Here is an 18,210-nt window from a genome sequence, read left to right on the forward strand (position 1 = left end):
AAAAGTGCCACATTGTGTGTATAATTTTACCCAGTTGTATCTACGTATGCAAAAATAAACACCTTCCTCTGACTTATTTATCAAAAGTTCCGGAACTGTACAAATGTTATTTTCGTTGTAGCTACTCGGAACGAATCAATGAACGAACCAAACATTAGCAAAGCGGGTGCAAGCGAGCAATAGCAATAGGTTTAAAGCAGTGTAACTCTTTTTTAATATATTTTTGCCCTTTTGCGCGGTCACAATGTCTGACGAGGAGGAGGACTATATGTCTGATGCATTTCTCAGTAAAATGTAAGCATTATTTGTGGCTAGTGTTTGTATTACAAGCTCGGAGTTGGGAACCATTTTGGTGCATTTGCGTGTTGTATAAAGTTAAAGCTAATTTAGACCAATTCAAAAGAATGCCTTGATGCTGCTTTGTATGCTTTTGTAATGTATAACATTACCCTACTCCGTGACTATAGTTAAAAATGAGTCATTTGTTTAAATCTAGCATATTTATCATGTCTTTGATAACAAATGAAGTAGTAGTGGCATCAACACGTATCTCATTCACATTAATTATTGTTTTTCTTATACCAAAACAACTTTTTCTATGCTGTTCTGCTCGCAAGGCAAGATGTGAAACCAGGTGTCAGCATGTTGAGGCGAGTAAAAGAAACAATGAAGAAGGAGGCACAACAGAAGGAGAACAACATCAAGAATCGTCAAAAGACCTTCAAAGAGCAAGAGAAGGAGAGCCGAGAAGCAGCTTTACACAGCTCTATCAGCAATGAGAACAAGGGCTTTGCACTTCTGCAGAAAATGGGCTACAAAGCTGGCCAAGGCCTCGGAAAACAGGGCAAGTTTTCTTCTTTTACTCTTCCATTTATTGATTTTTTTACCTGTTGTTGTATTTACAGCATGTATTCATGATCATCTCTTATCACTTCTGCAGGAGCAGGAAGAGTTGATCCAATTCCATTAAATATCAAAACCGGTAAGCAAATTTAAAGTCTATTTGGAAACAACCATTTGAATTCAGCTGGTTGCTTACCTTTTCTTTCTGTTATGTAATTCAGACAGAGGAGGCATTGGAATGGAGGAGGTGAAAAAGAGAAAAGCAGAGGAGGAGCTTGAACATTATCGACAGAAAGTACGAGCCAAACAACAGAACGAGACTAAATCTCTGGAAGATTTTAGGTGAAGTGTGAGCATTGTCCCATACTATAAACCCTAAACATTTTTTTTTAAATGCCTAGAACTCGTCCAATTCAAAAAGGCCTTTTCTTCTTCTTCTACTCATTATTATTATTATTATTATTATTATTATCATTATTATTATTATGCAAATGTTTCATGGTCTGTTCACTTTCATGTTTTTTTTCCATTCCAGATCAAGAGTAAGGACAGAGAGAGAGGAGCGTAAGATTGAAGGAGATCTTAGGAGGAGTCAGCGATCCTGTGAGCAGCTTGACAGTCAGAAGGTTGGAGAAATTATGGCTACAGCATAAGCTCATTAGAAATCACAAAGCATATTTTGATCATTCACTACTCATCAGTGTAGAGTGTGAATCCTTTGGCTGAGATGTCTTTTTATTTCAGGGTATCGCAGTCCCCAGGGAAGACTGGTACTGGCCTAAAGAAGAGGCTGATGATGAGGAAGATGAGCCTAAGGAGGAGGAGGAGGAAGAAGAAGAAGAGGAGGAAGAGGAGATTGTGGAATTAACTGTCAGTATCAAGTTGAGCTTGTTTTTCAGAGATATAATATATCATCTTATTATATGAGACATATCACTTTTGTTGTATGGTGGTAGTTATGATATTTGCATATGGTGCAATAAATGCATCTCATAGGGTCTTAAAGTGTAAAATCCAGAGTGATCTCACAATGTACTTGTACTTTCTCTTACAGTCCTTTGACAAACTGCAAATTTTGACATCCTATTTACGTGGGGTCCATTTTTACTGCATATGGTGTGGGACCACCTATAATGGTAAGAAGGACAACAACATGGCTACTTACTTGTGTTTCATTGCCTTTGCTGACATGCAGTTTTCTTTTTTCTTTTTTGACAGATGAAGAGGACTTGTGCTCTAACTGTCCTGGAGACACAGCAGCAGATCATGAATGAGCTTGATTAACAAAAAAAAAAAAAGTACTTCAAAGGGAAAGGGCAGTAACAAGTGTTTGACCATGGAAACATTATACATATTAAATGAGTGCAGACAGCATATTACAACGTGAAACATCAACATCATCAACATCATCATCACGTACATTGATCAGATTTGAATATGATCTCCAGCTCTGGAAGGACGTTGCTGTTTATGCTGTTTGCTAGAGGATGTTCTGGTTCTTACATTTTTCTTTTCATTTGGAAATGATGTGGAAAAGTTAGGATGTGTTGTATTGTTTATATTTTGAATAGATGTACAGTGATGTCTGGGGCATTTTTCAAGAGTAATTGTGTACCTGTGTTTTCAATGTTTTTAGAATTCTACATTATCTTTTGTTTTTACCTTATGTTACATTAAATGCAATTGGGTTTGATTTACCTAACAAATGTAAATAATGTAATATAAATATGATACAGCCATTTTGCCTTCGTGTGTTTGTACTGTAGTTCAGTTGTGACTTTCTAGGTCTTAAAATTATAAGATTGGAAGAGACTAATATATTATTGACTCAATAAGATTTTGACAAAAGTTACACAAATGGTAACAACTTTAGATAGGGTCACATAATATGTAACTTACCTAAAACTGTGACTCTCCCCCACAGTATTTAGAGATCGGGTCACGTATTTAATTGGTGATGGAGGTAACTAGTGGTCAGTGGTGGAAGAATGAGATCCTTTACTAAGATATGAATTCCAAAATGTAAAAAAAAAAAAAAAAACAAAACTTACTTTTTGTAAAAGTCTTACATTTGAGCACAGAAGTAATTAAATTAACCAATAGTATTCTAAAAAAAGTACTTGATTTGCAAAACATCAGCAGTGACTGATAAATTAAATACAAACAAAGAATGGTAAGCAATATATATGTGGATTACATTTTCAAAGCATTTCTTTAATCTTTGCATTTTTTGTGAAATATTGGATAGTTTAACTTCTTTGGGTCCTTTCCAAGTCCATTTTGCTTGGGGCCCCCAAATTCCTTGAAACGGCCCTGAGTGGCCCTAGTTGCCAACGTGGTTATCCATGAGTCACATGGTCACATCTTTATCTTCCGCTTATCAGGTGAGGCAGTTTTCATATATCTGACATGATTTGAAGGCACCACCATGTTGGAACGTAACATGTAGTGAGAGCTTAGATAGAAACAGAAAATATGCACTATATTGAGATTTGTACTGTGTAGATGTTTTTTTCATGTTGATGTGAGGTCGCTGTGTAGATTATGATGGAAATGGAAAACTACGTTGTTAAACTAAACGAGTATGCACATAGGAAGAGTTTGGTGGTGAGTTTCGAGGACGTCGGATCTGTTGGCCTTGATCACATTAAAACGTGAGTTGAATACAGTTTGTGGTGAGACTTAACACCTGCTAAGTTATGTGTGATTATTATAGGAGTTAAACACACTTAAGTGGGAGTATTAACAGCACATGTTCTGAATTAATGGGAGGATGGGGTATTTCTATGGATGCCTGTTCAGACTTCCCATTTTAGATGCACACAAACACATTGTCACACACGTATTGAACCTTAAAGCTCCCATGTGTGTGTATACCAAATTGCAAACAGTTTTTATTTGTAGAAAATGAGACAATAGCTGTTTACTGCATGTTTCTTCAGGTCATTCATTGTCTCCAGGAATGTTTACTTACTCATTCATTTCCTATAATATTAAATTAAATGAATATAGCCTGAAATAATTATATTGAGTTATATTTGCTGGGGGGGTGGTGGGATTTATCCCCCTCTGGACTATATACACCTGCTGCCTCTCCCTGCAAAAAATCCAGCTAGAGACAACTTTAAATTTAGCTGGTCATTAGCTGGTGACTTACCTGCTGAGTTCCCTTACTCAAGCTGGTTTGACTTTTGATCAGCTCGTAAAAAGTATGTAACTGGTTTGAGCTAGATTTCTGACCATAACCTGTAAACTCAGTGCTGATAGCTGGCCTATCACATCACAGAGAGAGTTTTAAACATTTTAAAATACAAATTATTTCATTTAAGTTAGTAATTATTTAGCTGCAAGAAATAGCCTAATATGTTCCATAGTCTATACAGGCCTACTGCAGTTTAGATTTAGTTCATAAATAAAAGTATTTATAGTGTGGGGGGAAAAAACAGTAGGACAATGCTGAGGAATATGGCATTCATTTGTTCCATCAATGAAAAAAGGTAGAAATGCCTGTTGATCATGTGAATGTTTTGATGTGAGTTCAATCTTTGATTGATGCTGTTTTTAATAGTGTTGTACCTACATGATGTTCATATGTACTCTCCTTCAACTCATAAACTTGTTTCATGTTACAGTTGCAGTATTGTCTTGTTCGTTCATATTTTCTTCTTAGATTTAACGTGAGAGCAGTCGTGAATGGTAAGGCATATCCTGATGGTGTGGGGAAGAACAAGAAAGAAGCCAAACAAGATGCAGCAAAAAATGCCCTAAAAGGCTTGTTGGAGGAAGTGGTTGACCCTGTAAGAATGTTTTACCACTTTCTTGATTTACTGCCTGCATACATTTTTATATGAATATGTACATTCCTAATTCATGTTATACTGTACAGTGGATATTAAAAAGTCTACACCCCCCTATTAAAATGCCAGCTTTTTGTGATGTAAAAAATGAGACACCTTTAATGTGACCTATAACCTGTACAATTCAGTTGAAAAACAAACTGAAATCTTTTAGGGGGAAAAAATAAAAAACTTGGTTGCATAAATATGCACATCCTTAAACTAATGCCTTGTTGAATTGCATTTTGATTGTATTACAACATTCAGTCTTTTTGGGTAGGGTCTATCAGCATGTCACATCTTGACTTGGCAATATTGACTGGGCCATTCTAAAACTTTTTTTAAAATTCTGTTGAAGCCATTCTTTTGTTGATTTGGATGTAGGCTTTGGGTCATTGTGCTAAAAGGTGAAATTCCTCCTCATCTTCAACTTTCTTGTGACCCTACCCCATAGTTCAGACATATGAAGAATACAGGAGATTGCTGTCACATGTAGAAATTTCTGCAGCTCCTTCAGTGTTACGGCCTCTTGGCAGCCTCCCTGACCAGTTTACTTGTCTTTTCATCAATTAATTCTGAACAGACCTACATCCCACATTATAAGAGGGTGTGCACACTTATGCAACCACATCATTTTATTTTTTATATTTTTAATTCCCAACCTAAAAGTGTGTTTTCAGTTGAATTGTACAGGCTATAGGTCACATTAAAGATGGAAAAAGTTCTGAAATTAGTCATCTTTGTCTTATTTTTTACATCACAAAACCTGGCGTTTTAACAAGGGTGTGTAGACTTTTTATATCCACTGTATGTCTTTTTGATGTGTATCGTATGATGATGCATGTTGATATCTTGACAGACAGAAACTGCTGCAGCAGATCATCAGCCAAGTATCGCTAACATCAACTATACATGTTGGCTCAATGAGTATGTCCATCAGGAAAGCGTGGAGCTGGTGGAGTCAATAAAATTGGGACCTAATAATGCCATGCAGTAAGTCTTAACAATGCATCGGTATTTATGTGTAGTTGTTTTGTCACAATTTGAAAATACATTAAATGAAAGTTTTTGTGGTGTTAGATATTGTAGGTTTGTGGTCGGCGATAAGGAGTACCCATTTGCCTGTGGGAAAACAAAGAGGGAAGCTAAGGAGGAGGCAGCCAAGCTTGTATATCATGAGATATGTGGTAGTAAAACTACTGAGGTGAGTTTGTCTCTAATTAAAGGCCAACTAATTAGCATAAATTCTTGGATGGAATTGAAATGCTTCACCTTGGTTGTAATACTATTGTCACAACTGTGCAAGTGGGTTTTTTCAAATGTCCCCCAGGTCACACTGCAATCCCTTTACTATTATAAAATCATACTGTTTTGTTTTCAAGACTGGAGATGAGAAAAGCAGCAGCACACCAATCAAGCAAAAGGAGGATCTGAATCAAAATGTGTCTGAGATCTGGTGAGCACAAACTTATTGGAAAGGCATTGTGTCATTTTGATTCTTCATGTGAAACACTGCATGAACTAACATTTAGTTATTTTCTGTGTGGTTGTTAAGGATTTTAATTAGTTGTCTATTAGTTTGTCTGTTTTGTCTTTGGTGTTAAAGTGATAAGACCAAGAACCTGAGTGTGAAGACTGAGGTCAAAAGCTTTGTAGAGACAAATTTCATCGGAGCAGTGAATGAGTACTGTAACACAAACGGCTGTTCCTTTAAATTCCTTGAAGAATCTGGCCAACTTTATGGCCATCCGTGAGTATGACTGAACCTCTGTGACCTACATAGACAAAAATGACAGATGTGAGAGAGCAATCTTAACACTAATGATTTAAAATATTTCCTCCTTGCCTACACAGATTTGCCTACAAATTGATGATCAATGGCAAGGAGTACCCTGTAGGTGAGGGGAAGAATAAAAAGGAGGCCAGAAAAAAGGCAGCTGAGCTGGCCTGGTCTGCTCTTCAAGAACAGTCAGACCAGGATAGTAAGGTATTCACTATTTTCCGTTGTTTTTATTTAGTAAAATATAGTTTTCAATATTCCATATAGCAGATTATTAAGATGCTCATGGCACATTTTCCCTGAGACTTTTACTTCATCAAAGCACTTTTACACTACAAGCTACATTCACCCCTTCACACACACACTCATGCTGATGGCAGGCTGCCATGGAAGGTGCCAATCTGCTCATCAGGAGGAGTTAATCATTCACATGCACATTGACACACTAAAGGTACAGCCTTTGGGGTTCAGTATCTTGCCCAAGGAAACATCTGCATTACGACTGGAGAACCTGGTTATGGCTGATGATTTTATTATTCAGAGTTTGTTAGTTTTATTGTCAGAGTTTGGCGAAAGCAAACAACAACTTCAACAGATTTCCAAAATGTGAACAGAACAGAGGTACTGTGAACTTGTTTAATCATTTAATTTGTTCATTAGATTTTTATTAAACATTCCAATCTCTATACTATGACTTTGTTTTATTCAAGAGCTGTGATTTCAAAGAAAAGAGTAAAGGAACCCCATCAAGCCTCTCAAGGTGTGTAAACTTAAGACATTTAACTATGATGTTAGAATGCTTTTAATACTTGTGATATTTTTGTCTCAACAGTTACTGTGTTTTTCTCAACAGGTTTACATCAGACTTTGACTCCATAGAGCCCCTTGGCAGTGGAGCCTTTGGTTGTGTTTTCAAAGCAAAAGACAAACTGCTGCACAAGTCTTATGCCATAAAGATTGTTCGCTGTAAAGAGTAAGTTAAGTATAATGTTTCATATGAATATAAACAGTCACAAATGCAGTATGTCACAAGAGTCTTCTTCTATACTGGTCAGACCTTCCAGTACAGTTTACATTGATAGTGGTGGCATATTTACCATTACAAATATTCTCATTTTGAAACCAAGGGTCCTTGATTTCAGACATGTTCAGACATGTTTCTTGTGTCTAGCCAGCCACCATCAACTTTTCCAGCAGCTGTAGTTAATAAGGGAGCTAAGTGACTATCAGTAAATTGGTTGAAAAGTCCCTACCTGAGTTTTTATTTTTTCCAGCTGACTTGGAGATCTAAATTCTAATTTTATCTAATTTAATCAAACAGTGTGTGTTGGTTTTAATTTTTCAACAGTAAGACTTTGAGGATGAGGCTAATTGATGTGTTCGCTAACGCCATCTTTCATGTAAACTTGGATGGGATTGTAGTTCCCCAAATCCAGTTAAGAGCAGGACAGTTAATGTAAGCTCTGATAGCATGAATGCTGTTTTAACCTGTAAACCCCTAAGCTAATGTTAGTTTATGATGTGCTCCCTGGGCTTGGAAGTAACACTAGGTATGTGCTAAGCTAATAAACCGGACATGCTACTAGTTGCATTTTACACTGGAGTAGATACAACCACAGTTGAATCCATTCCTTACCGTTTTGTTAGGCCTCTGGTGGCTTTTAGTTTATGTTCTCTTTTTTTTGATTGCAATAAATAAATGCATTTGATCAAAGTTACAACTGCAGTGCCAAATGAGGTAAAATATATTTTTTACTAACTGAGTCATTTTCTCACTTCTTTTGAGTAGAAAAGCTCTGCGAGAGGTGGGGGCATTATCAGACCTCCATCACCACAACATTGTTAGGTACTACACGTGTTGGATGGAGGATTCAGAATACTGTTGGGACAGTACAGATGACAGTTACAGCACTTCCATGTAAGTCCCATCCACTTTTAAAGTTTTGCTCTACAGTTCTTATTAACTATACTATACTAACATTTGTCTTTCCCTACTTTCCTAGGTCTACCGATAATCCACATACAAAGTTCCTCTACATTCAGATGGAGTTATGTGACTCCAAAACACTCAGAGTGTGGATAGATGAGAAGAACACACAGAATGTGAAGAAATCTCTGCAAGACTCCAAGAGAAGAGAAGACAGTTTAAGTCTTGTACTGCAGATAATCAGTGGAGTTGAGTATGTTCACTCCAGTAAACTCATCCACAGAGACCTGAAGGTGAGGCGAACCAGACAAGGTTATCATTTATCAATGCACATCTGTAATGCAGTTGCATGTTACATTTTGTTTCTTTCCTCTGGTTAGCCTGCCAACATCATGTTTGGGCGAGATGGAGAAGTGAAGATTGGGGACTTTGGTCTGGTCACTGCTGAGAATGACGACGATGCTGAAAAGCTGCTGGATAGAACAGTGGGCAAAGGAACCCCATCATACATGGCTCCTGAGCAGGTTAGATTGTCAGAACCAATATTAACTTTAAGTTTCTTCTATATTATCAAACAGTGGTTAATAAAGGGAGACCATTAAGCTACCCAGTTGAGAATGTGGTGCTTTAGGGCAACATTTTGGTAAACTGATTTAATTCCTCTTGTCCAGCACATGTGAAATGTAATACCTGGCTTTCCATCAGTTGCACGAGCATGAAGTTGAGACTTTTGATCAGAAATGTCATATTTGCCTTTGCAGTATATGTGTGACACCTGCTTTTTTACAGGTTTCACAGCATTTAAAAAGGGTTGTGCTAATTTTTTAATTTTATTGAATAAAATTAAAAAAAAAAAAAAAAAAAAAAATTTTAAACTTTTAAGTGTGTTTTGTCCATACTGTGTTTTTATTTTATTACAGAGGAATAAGAGCACTTATGACCGAAAAGTGGACATATTCGCTTTGGGTTTGATATATTTTGAACTCCTTTGGACCTTCTCTACTGGCCATGAAAGGAGAGCTGTGAGTCTTTCAAAGACACAACCAAAATCTTAATGAAAATGTCAATAACTTGCTATTTTTGTCATTGCTTTGAATTTGTGTAATGTAAGTACAATACAATACATTTAATTAGATACCAGATGCTATTTGAGTGTTTATATTGCTAAATATTCTTCAGTAAATTGCAAATTTCAATTTGTGTGAGAAAAATGACATGTTCTTCCTCTCTTTTACCATCAAATAACAGCATTGGGACGATGCCAGAGGCCAGAAATTTCCCCAAGGGTTTTCACAACATTTTATCCAAGAGGTTCGTCAATTTTCAATTTAAATGCAACGTGAAACAATATTTATGGGGTGGTCACTTGTAAAGTTTCCCAGCACAGAAGCACTGAGTCTGAGGCACAGGGCTTTTGCATTGTTAGAACAAATGTCCATCTATAGAGGCTCAAACTATGAAGAGCCAAAACAGTGGCTGTTGATGTATGTATGTTAATTAAAATTTCAATCAGGGCAGTTGATAGTTTTTGGGGAAGGGGATACTTTCCATTTCAAAAGATTTACCTTATATCAATGCCTGTCCAAATTTCTAAGACTGGAAAATACTGTAGATTGAAGCTTTATAAATGGTGTCAGCATTTATTGATATTATGGAAATCTGAAGCAGGTATTGTTGTTGTTTTGCAGAGCCAAATCATCAAGTCAATGCTGTGTGTGAAGCCAGGAGACCGACCTGAAGCAAGTACACTAAAGACAGAGCTCAAAGAGCAGGCTCATGCACTTTACCCACTAAAAAATATGCCCAGAAACAACAATTCTGTCTGAGTAATACGAGGTAATGTTCAAACACCAAGAAGAGAAAAAAAAATTGTTTCAATGTACTTGGATGTTTTGAATGCTAAAAGAACAGTATTTTTATAACTGTCTTTCATGATCTGATGTAACATTATTAATCTGAATATGAGGTGTTTGATGGAAAAATCCAAATATGCACATGCACACCTCATTCATTTTAGAATAAGTGAAGGAAACATGAAATGAAATTGTAACATTGTTCCTTTTTGATAAATTATCATGTTGGGGGTTATTACTGTGTTAATGGGTAATGAAATAATTTATTCTATCTACAAGGGAAGAGATTGCATGTCTTTAGATTTACTGGGGGGGGTTTTTGTATATTTTTCTGGGTGTCACAAAATCACTTTGGTATTATCACAATGTGAGCAATTAGGTCTAATAAACACTTGTCATATTATTAAATTATTTTTGTGGCATTCGTGTTTGTGGGAAGTGTGTTGCCGGAGTTGTTTTTCACTAATCACCAAACCCAGACTGCTGAAGCCTTGTGTAAGCTTCAGATAAATATAAATACATGTTCTCACATTTAAGGGAGCTTTTAAATGACCAGTATGAACAGGAGGAATGATTACAGCGAGGAAAATAATAAAATAATTAAAATAATTGTGAACTAATCGTTTAAGAAATTAATAGTTGTTTTTTTTTTTAAACGTGATGATCATTGTTAACAAAATGCTCCAAAGAAGAAAACAAGAAATATGAATTAAGAAAACATGCAGCAAAACTAATAACTGACATCCAGGGCACTTGATACCTTTTGATAATGCTAAATATTCTTTGCCTGCGTCGTTTCCACTTGTTATGGTTTTGGTGCATGTCATTTCCGGGTAACGTTGCAACATTAAGGAAAGCGCGTGCATGAGTTTACAGAGAAATCGAAACTAAAGTTAGGGAATAGGCCTACACTGACTAGGAAGAGAGAAGAGGCGAAACTGGCCGAGGAGCAAAGTTTAGATGGAAACCAAATAAAGACAGTAGTTGTGAGTTTTAAGATATGTTTTTATTTTAGAGACATCTTTTTTAAATGCAATTTTATCTTAAATTTCCGCCGCGGCGTCATTAATGATGGACCGGAGTCGAGACTCTGCTGCAACATTACACGAGTTCGCACAGAAAAGAAAGTGGGTGTTGAGCTATGAGATTAGCTCTGTTGGGCCTGACCATGATAAAACGTAAGTTCAATATGCTTTTGGTTGCTCTTATGCTATACTAGTAGCTACTATACTTATTCTTGGTGTTGGTGTACGGTGGTTGATACGGGGGCGATTGTTGGATCAGACCTCTTTTAGGTCGGAGAATTTGACATTAGGTGCCCTGCAAGTGAAATACAATAGTAAGTTATTCATTTTAGGGGGCTAGAGCATTCCTAAAAAGGGTGTAAAGGCACCCCTGGTTGAATATCAAGATAAAATATAGGTAAATAGTTACGTTTTAGCAGGAAGTCGACTAGCAGCTAGAGTATGAATTATGGTCATAACAACCTGTAACTCATTATTCCGACAACTGCTTAAGGTGGATCAACATCTGTGAAGTCATTTGTGCCATAAACTATAACACGTCAATGTAATGAGAAAATAAATGATCCACAAAGAGTGAGTATATACACTCAAAACATTTAGGCATCCATACATTAAAATAATAACCTATAAAATGAATTAATCAATTTCTCTGAATTTTCTCTCCATGGAGATTAATCTCGCATATTCTTTCCATCTCACCAATTTGAACATCATCATGTCAACTTGCCTGTATAACCAAATGACTTACAATTCCTCATCAGATTTACTATCAGTGCAGTTCTGAATGGTAAAGCCTATGCCCATGGTGTGGGGAAGACGAAGAAAGAGGCCAAACAGAATGCAGCTGAAAATACTTTGAGGTTGTTGGAGATGGAGCAACAGAACGCAGCTGATAATACTTTGAGGTTGTTGGAGATGGAACAACAGAACCCAATTGACTCTGTAAGAAAATCCCTCTTTGTTAAATCAGAGCATACTGGATTGTCAGAAGCGAAATGTTAATGTTTAAGTGTCACTGATAATGTTATTGTTGTTTCTCTTGACAGACAGAAAATGCAACTACAAACCCAACTGCATTAGTTTATCAGACAAGTGTCTCTGATGACTATGTAAACTTGCTCAAAGAATATTGTGAGAAGAAAAAGATCCCTATAAAGGCTGTGGAGTCAGTAAGTCTGGAGCCAAAAACTGCATCTCTGTAAGCCACCACCCTACATTAACAACATTATTTATTTATTTTGTCTTTTTTCTTACCATTTTAAAATTAATTAAGGTTTTTGTGGTATTACAGTAACCGCTGTAGCTTTGTGGTTGATAACAAAGAGTATCCACCTGCCTTTGGGAAAACGAAGAAGGAAGCCAAGGTGGAAGCAGCCAAGATTGCTTATCAGAGCTTGGGTGTTAAGTCTGAAGACCAAAAGGCGAGAGGGCCAAATTACATTGGAATTGTTACTAACTACTGTGACAAAACAGGCCGAATCCTGAATTTCATTGAGGTGGAAAGATGTGGTCCACGTCACAACCTTCAGTAAGTTTGACTGAACATATGTAACCTGTATAGACACTAAAAACTCTATGCTAATTCTTAATTTGATATAAAAATCATAATATTTCCTCCTTTCTGACACAGATTTTTCTACAAAGCGGTGATCAAAGATAAAGACTACCCCATAGGCGAAGGTAAAACTGCCAAGGAAGCCAAACAAAAGGCAGCTGAGCTGGCCTGGTCTGGTCTTCAAGAACAATCAGACTGGGACAGTAAGGTATTTGATATTATGTATTGATATCATAAAATATGCTTTTAATATTTCACTTTACTAGATTTTTATGTGCATAATATGTTGTTCTATTCCCATTTCATCATCAGATATACAGTAGGTTTTATACCACTTGAGTAAAATGTTGATTACATGTTTTGTGGTGGGAGATCTTGACACAAGCTACTTTTGCATATATTAAAATGTAGAACTATCAGAATATTTTCACACAGGTGAATTTAACCTCAACTTAATGCTAATTTGTTCATTCTAGGTGTCCTACAGGTCATCTATATCACAAGATAGTACCTCATCATTGTTGTCATCACCAACTATGCTGTAAGGCACTTATTGACATTACTAATTAGTAATTACAGAAAAGTGATGTTCATAAAACTGTTCTCATATCTCTCTTTGTAATTTAAAGGCAATTTCAAAAGACATCACGACAAAGTATAACAAGGAATACAAGTCAATCAGTTATACTGACCGTTGCATCGAACCCTGTTCAGGTCTGTTATTTATTTATTTATTTTTGTATTTTGTTGCTACTTTTGGCTAAACTGTGGTTGACAATGATAAGAAATTAATAGTTCCACCTACGTAAAGTATTACATTAACAAATTATATATTCAGTAGTGCCATAACATGGTACATCATTTTCTTTGAAACACACTACACTGTGAAAGTCAAAAGGTATTTTGTCCATTTTAGGTGCCCATGAGGTCAGCTGTGTCTGTAGACAGTGCACCATCCATGTTGTCAACACCATCTTCATTGTAAGGCACAGACTGACACAACTATGAAAGCAGATTGTTGACCTTATACTGAGAAAACTGCACTAATGTCTCTTATTGTACTCTCCAAGGGAGTCTCTTGAAGCATCATCACAAAGCATGGCAACGGGTACAAGTGACTCTGTAGTCTTTACAGATTCATCCAACCCTTCAAGCGATAAGGTGTGTTATTTTGCACATTGTCTATTACTACTTTGAAATACTGTGAAGAAAAATCCCCCCCTTGTGTATTACTCGCTTCTGTACATGGAGAGAGCAACAGAATAATAAGATGCAGACTGTCCTCATACTTTTATGTATGAGGACAGTCACTCTTAAGAAGTATCTACCTTTTGGCATTGTATGCCTACATGCAAAGAGCATATGTTCACATTTTATATAGTCATCTAATGGACAATTAGCCATTGAAATTCAATGCTTTTTAATGATTAAATACAAGTTTATTTAGCCTTAAAGAACTGTATCATGTCTTTCATTCTCTCAGGATGCTGCTAAAAACAAAAATAGCGAAATCAGGCCAACTGATGGATCAACCCAGTCACGGTCTGAAAAACTTTACCTCAAAACATTTAATTGCAATGTTATTTTATCTTATCTTATGATATCTTTTTATACTTCTATGGTCTTTATTTTGTATTTTAAATCTGAACAGGTTTACTTCGGAGTTTGATTCCATAGAAAGTCTTGCTAAAGGAGGCTTTGGTCGTGTTTTTAAAGCAAGAGAAAAACTGGTGGACAATTATTATGCAGTAAAGATTGTCCCCAGCAAAGAGTAAGTCAAGTATTCAGTTTTCAGTGTATATTGGAGCATTGTTGTACATGTAATGTATCTTAAGAATTGCTTTTATTAATTGAGACATTTTTTTCATTCAGAAAGGCTCTACGAGAGGTTGGGGCACTATCAGAACTCCTTCACTGTAATATTGTTAGATACTACAATTGCTGGATAGAGGATTCAGAATACCAATGGGACAGTACAGCTGACAATGACAGCACTACACAGTAAGTGCCATCCACTTATTAATGTCTTTACTGAATTTATTTACTAAATACAAATGTATATTATTTTACTATTTTTATTTTCTTACTTTTCTAGGTCTACCAGTAATTCATCATCACAGTACCTCTACATTAAGATGGAGTTGTGTGACAACAAAACACTCAAAGATTGGATAAATGAGAAGAATGAGGAAACTCTGCAAGATTCCAGGAGAAGAGAAGAAAGCCTACCCATTGCTCAGCAAATAGTCAGTGGAGTTGAGTTGATTCACTCTAAGAACTTCATCCACAGAGACCTTAAGGTGAGTTAGTGGGTAAGGCTAGACCACACTGTTACAGAGTACTGGCCCTTTACATTTTGTAATGTATCAAAAAAGGTGTTCTTTATCAGTAAACCCACCGAGGCATTCTGTCTCTGTAGTCTTTTCTACAGATCTTTGTGACATATGTTCATGATATATTGTATTTAAGAAAATAAAAGAAAATCATGTACACGTGTATATATACACACACACATATATTCAGTACCAGTCAAAACTTTGGACACACTCTGATTAAATTATATAGCCATTCAGGGATACTCCATGAAGATTCTCTATCTCAGTGTTCAAACTGGCAAAAAATATATACTACCAAGCCCAGGTAGTCTAGGGGTTACATACTGACATGAACAGCAGCATGGTCCAGTCAGGTACATTTTGTTGAATGTTATTTTCTTTCTACTTTCACTATACAATACAAGCAGGAAATTTGACATAATTCAGCAGCCAGGGATTTACATATCATGATCATGTGCCCCAGCATCATCATCATTTATGACTCAAACATATTCTTCTAATTATGTCATAAATCATATCTCAAAAAGTCACACACCCCCTTTCCCTATGGTATTGGTTTCTTTGAAAAGTGGCAAGTTCACAACAGCAGGTACGCATGCACATAGCAGTCTGCAGCTACTACTACGGCTTTTGGTGGGGTTTTTTGCAAGATAATTGACTAGTACCAACTTAACTTAGTAGCCATACCTCAGTCTGAAACAACAAGCTGATATCAGCTCTTCAGGGAGGTAGCAAGAACTGTTGCAAACGAAGTGCTCGGTATATAAGTAACAGAAAATCACAGAGAGCACAATGTGTTCTCTTTAAGTTTTTAATTTCTGTTTTTGCTTTTCAATGTTTAGCCTCCCAACATCCTGTTTGGACGGGGTGGAGAGGTGAAAATTGGAGACTTTGGACTGGTTGCACCTGAGAATGATGATGATGATGATGATGACAAAAACCAGACAGAGAGAACTGGCAAAACAGGAACCACATCTTACATGGCTCCTGAACAAGTAAGATGATCTCTGTTGACATTAATAATGTCCTGTGGAATTTTCTTACATTACGTGTTTTTCAGCAAAATGTCAACAGGCATTTTTTAATTAATCTAGTCACCTGTCTCCTATAAGCTGATTTCCAGGGTCAGATTTCTCCTACAGTACATGCATTAATGTCGAAAGGCAGCAGACAGAAGGTGACAAAGCAGGATAATGAAAGGAGAGAGTTACATGACTTACTTTGAAACTGAACACAAACTAGTCTGTGGAAGTCTAAATGAATTGGTTTCCAACACAGAACATTTGACTATTAAAGTGAGAAACATTCGTGCTGTTGTGGAGATCCTGTCTCCCCGTCACCTTGCACACAACAAAACAATTATTTTTTAAAAAAGGAACCAGCATCCTGTATCACTAATACAGTTAAAACAAGTAAGGTATTCTTCCAAAATAAGGCTAGGGTTAGAAGAGAAATGTTATGAATAATCTGGTGTATGTATACATGGACTTGCAGGTATATGTGTTTTCCAGTTGACAATATAACCAGTTTTCTCTGATGTTGCATGCATTTGCTTCATCAGAAAACACCAAACAGCAAACCACCAAATCGGATCAGTGGAGCAATATGAAAGCAAAGGCAAAATGTGAAAAAAACAGGACACACTCATATAAATCTTTCTCCACAGTCCTACAAGTGGTCAAAAACTCTAGAGGGTACCTTTGTAACTTCTGTATTATTATTTTTGAAATACATGTTCTTAATTGGGCACAGTTAGTTAGACTACGTGTATTCCCACCATTCTTAGGAAGGCTCACAGCTTTCTGAATCTTAACCCCTAACTTATTCCTGCATCATGTATTTGTTGTATGTCATTCCCCATCCTTCTTACTTTCTGTAATGTTGCTTTAAAATGCTCCAAAAATGCAGTGAAAACTGGCACACTTAATTTAAACCATAAGCATAACTATTTCATTTAATCTATCATACTGATTAAACCCATTAGGCTCCTGAAGTTAATAGTGTGTCTTTGTTTAATTACAGCGGAGCAAGACATGGTATGACCGCAAAGTGGATATATTTGCTTTGGGGTTGATATACTTTGAACTCCTCTGGAACCTTTCTACTGGCCATGAAAGAGGAGTGGTAAGTCTTCCACAAAAGTATAGTTTAGATAGCAAATAAGATTGCATGTGATTGTTTTTCCCCAAGAAAACTAACATGTTATTTCTTCCTTTTATCACTGCATGAATACCAGCTGTTGACCAATGCTAGAAGTCAGAAGCTCCCTGAGGAATTTTCACAGAATTTTCCCAAAGAGGTATTTTCACATTCTTCTGATACTATAACTGATTAACTTGCCACATGAAGCTGTATTTCATGGCATGGCAGTAGGTAGTTTGATGTACATGGGTTTACACTGGTTCCACAATTGTTGATCAAATATTAAGTAGGACGGATGACAGTGTTTTGACAAGATGGAAATGTCAGTTTTAAAAGCTTCAGAAATGTTTGCAGCATGACCGCATTTATTATTAGTATTACAAAAGTTCTCATCATCCGGTCTTTGTTTTTTTTTTTTTTGCAGAATCAACTAATTATGTCGATGCTCTGTGAGAAGCCAGAGGACCGACCTGAAGCAAGAACATTAAAGACAGAACTGGAAGAATTGGCTCAGATATTCAATGCACAAGATAATATGCATCACAAAACAAAACCATCTGATCATCACAAGGACTTGTGATATGTTATAGGGGTCCGTTGAAATATGTCTCTTCTGATGTCTGTAATTAAATTATTATATGTACTTTTATAAATATAATGATGTAGGAAAATGGTAACCTACTGCACTCAGAGCGCTTATACTTTGGCACTTCAACATACAGAAAGGAGGCCAAATTCTCCCTCAGGGTTCCAGTCATCAACTGGGCAGCCTCAGTATGTGGTGCATGATGGAAAAAGGGAGCAAAGATTATGTGTTTGATAATCAGGGAATAAAGAAGAAGTTGAATTTATTTTTTTAGGGGGGGTGGGGGGTGGAATTATGAAGTGTCACTATATACTATGGCTTTTATCA

General features: G+C 36.5%; 3 protein-coding genes across 3 annotated transcripts; all 3 read left to right on the forward strand.

The window, feature by feature from the left end:
* The first annotated feature begins 148 nt into the window (after window positions 1-148).
* On the forward strand, window positions 149-2,755 carry gpatch11 (G patch domain containing 11). Its single transcript, XM_053333322.1, has 8 exons — window positions 149-294; window positions 618-844; window positions 941-982; window positions 1,065-1,185; window positions 1,379-1,469; window positions 1,588-1,713; window positions 1,898-1,979; window positions 2,062-2,755. Exons 1-8 carry the CDS (start codon window positions 245-247, stop codon window positions 2,115-2,117), a joined length of 795 nt encoding a protein of 264 aa, XP_053189297.1. The 5' UTR covers window positions 149-244; the 3' UTR covers window positions 2,118-2,755.
* Window positions 2,756-3,257: 502 nt separating this feature from the next.
* On the forward strand, window positions 3,258-10,644 carry LOC128372548 (interferon-induced, double-stranded RNA-activated protein kinase-like). Its single transcript, XM_053332644.1, has 15 exons — window positions 3,258-3,497; window positions 4,514-4,640; window positions 5,539-5,672; window positions 5,760-5,883; window positions 6,062-6,135; window positions 6,286-6,429; window positions 6,534-6,666; window positions 7,170-7,219; window positions 7,313-7,432; window positions 8,249-8,377; window positions 8,463-8,679; window positions 8,767-8,910; window positions 9,307-9,408; window positions 9,635-9,697; window positions 10,075-10,644. Exons 1-15 carry the CDS (start codon window positions 3,388-3,390, stop codon window positions 10,210-10,212), a joined length of 1,809 nt encoding a protein of 602 aa, XP_053188619.1. The 5' UTR covers window positions 3,258-3,387; the 3' UTR covers window positions 10,213-10,644.
* Window positions 10,645-11,114: 470 nt separating this feature from the next.
* Window positions 11,115-18,114, forward strand: LOC128373087 (interferon-induced, double-stranded RNA-activated protein kinase-like). The gene is made up of 18 exons (XM_053333320.1): window positions 11,115-11,417; window positions 12,026-12,124; window positions 12,170-12,206; window positions 12,311-12,462; window positions 12,556-12,792; window positions 12,895-13,027; window positions 13,296-13,360; window positions 13,449-13,533; window positions 13,736-13,800; window positions 13,890-13,980; window positions 14,303-14,361; window positions 14,471-14,590; window positions 14,692-14,820; window positions 14,915-15,119; window positions 15,998-16,150; window positions 17,178-17,279; window positions 17,392-17,454; window positions 17,722-18,114. The coding sequence occupies exons 1-18, from the start codon at window positions 11,308-11,310 to the stop codon at window positions 17,875-17,877; spliced, it is 2,061 nt and encodes a 686-aa protein (XP_053189295.1). The 5' UTR covers window positions 11,115-11,307; the 3' UTR covers window positions 17,878-18,114.
* The last annotated feature ends 96 nt before the right edge of the window (window positions 18,115-18,210 follow it).

This window comes from Scomber japonicus, chromosome 14, assembly GCF_027409825.1.
Source record: "Scomber japonicus isolate fScoJap1 chromosome 14, fScoJap1.pri, whole genome shotgun sequence".
NCBI lineage: Eukaryota > Metazoa > Chordata > Actinopteri > Scombriformes > Scombridae > Scomber > Scomber japonicus.

Coding starts and splice junctions, on each gene's coding strand:
- gpatch11 (XM_053333322.1), top strand. CDS start 245: ATGTCTGACGAGGAGGAGGACTATATGTCTGATGCATTTCTCAGTAAA. Junction 983..1,064: donor TCCATTAAATATCAAAACCG/GTAAGCAAATTT, acceptor TATGTAATTCAG/ACAGAGGAGGCATTGGAATG. Junction 1,980..2,061: donor GTGTGGGACCACCTATAATG/GTAAGAAGGACA, acceptor CTTTTTTGACAG/ATGAAGAGGACTTGTGCTCT.
- LOC128372548 (XM_053332644.1), top strand. CDS start 3,388: ATGATGGAAATGGAAAACTACGTTGTTAAACTAAACGAGTATGCACAT. Junction 3,498..4,513: donor GGCCTTGATCACATTAAAAC/GTGAGTTGAATA, acceptor TTTTCTTCTTAG/ATTTAACGTGAGAGCAGTCG. Junction 5,673..5,759: donor GGACCTAATAATGCCATGCA/GTAAGTCTTAAC, acceptor TTGTGGTGTTAG/ATATTGTAGGTTTGTGGTCG.
- LOC128373087 (XM_053333320.1), top strand. CDS start 11,308: ATGATGGACCGGAGTCGAGACTCTGCTGCAACATTACACGAGTTCGCA. Junction 13,361..13,448: donor TTGTCATCACCAACTATGCT/GTAAGGCACTTA, acceptor TGTAATTTAAAG/GCAATTTCAAAAGACATCAC. Junction 14,821..14,914: donor GACAATGACAGCACTACACA/GTAAGTGCCATC, acceptor TTACTTTTCTAG/GTCTACCAGTAATTCATCAT.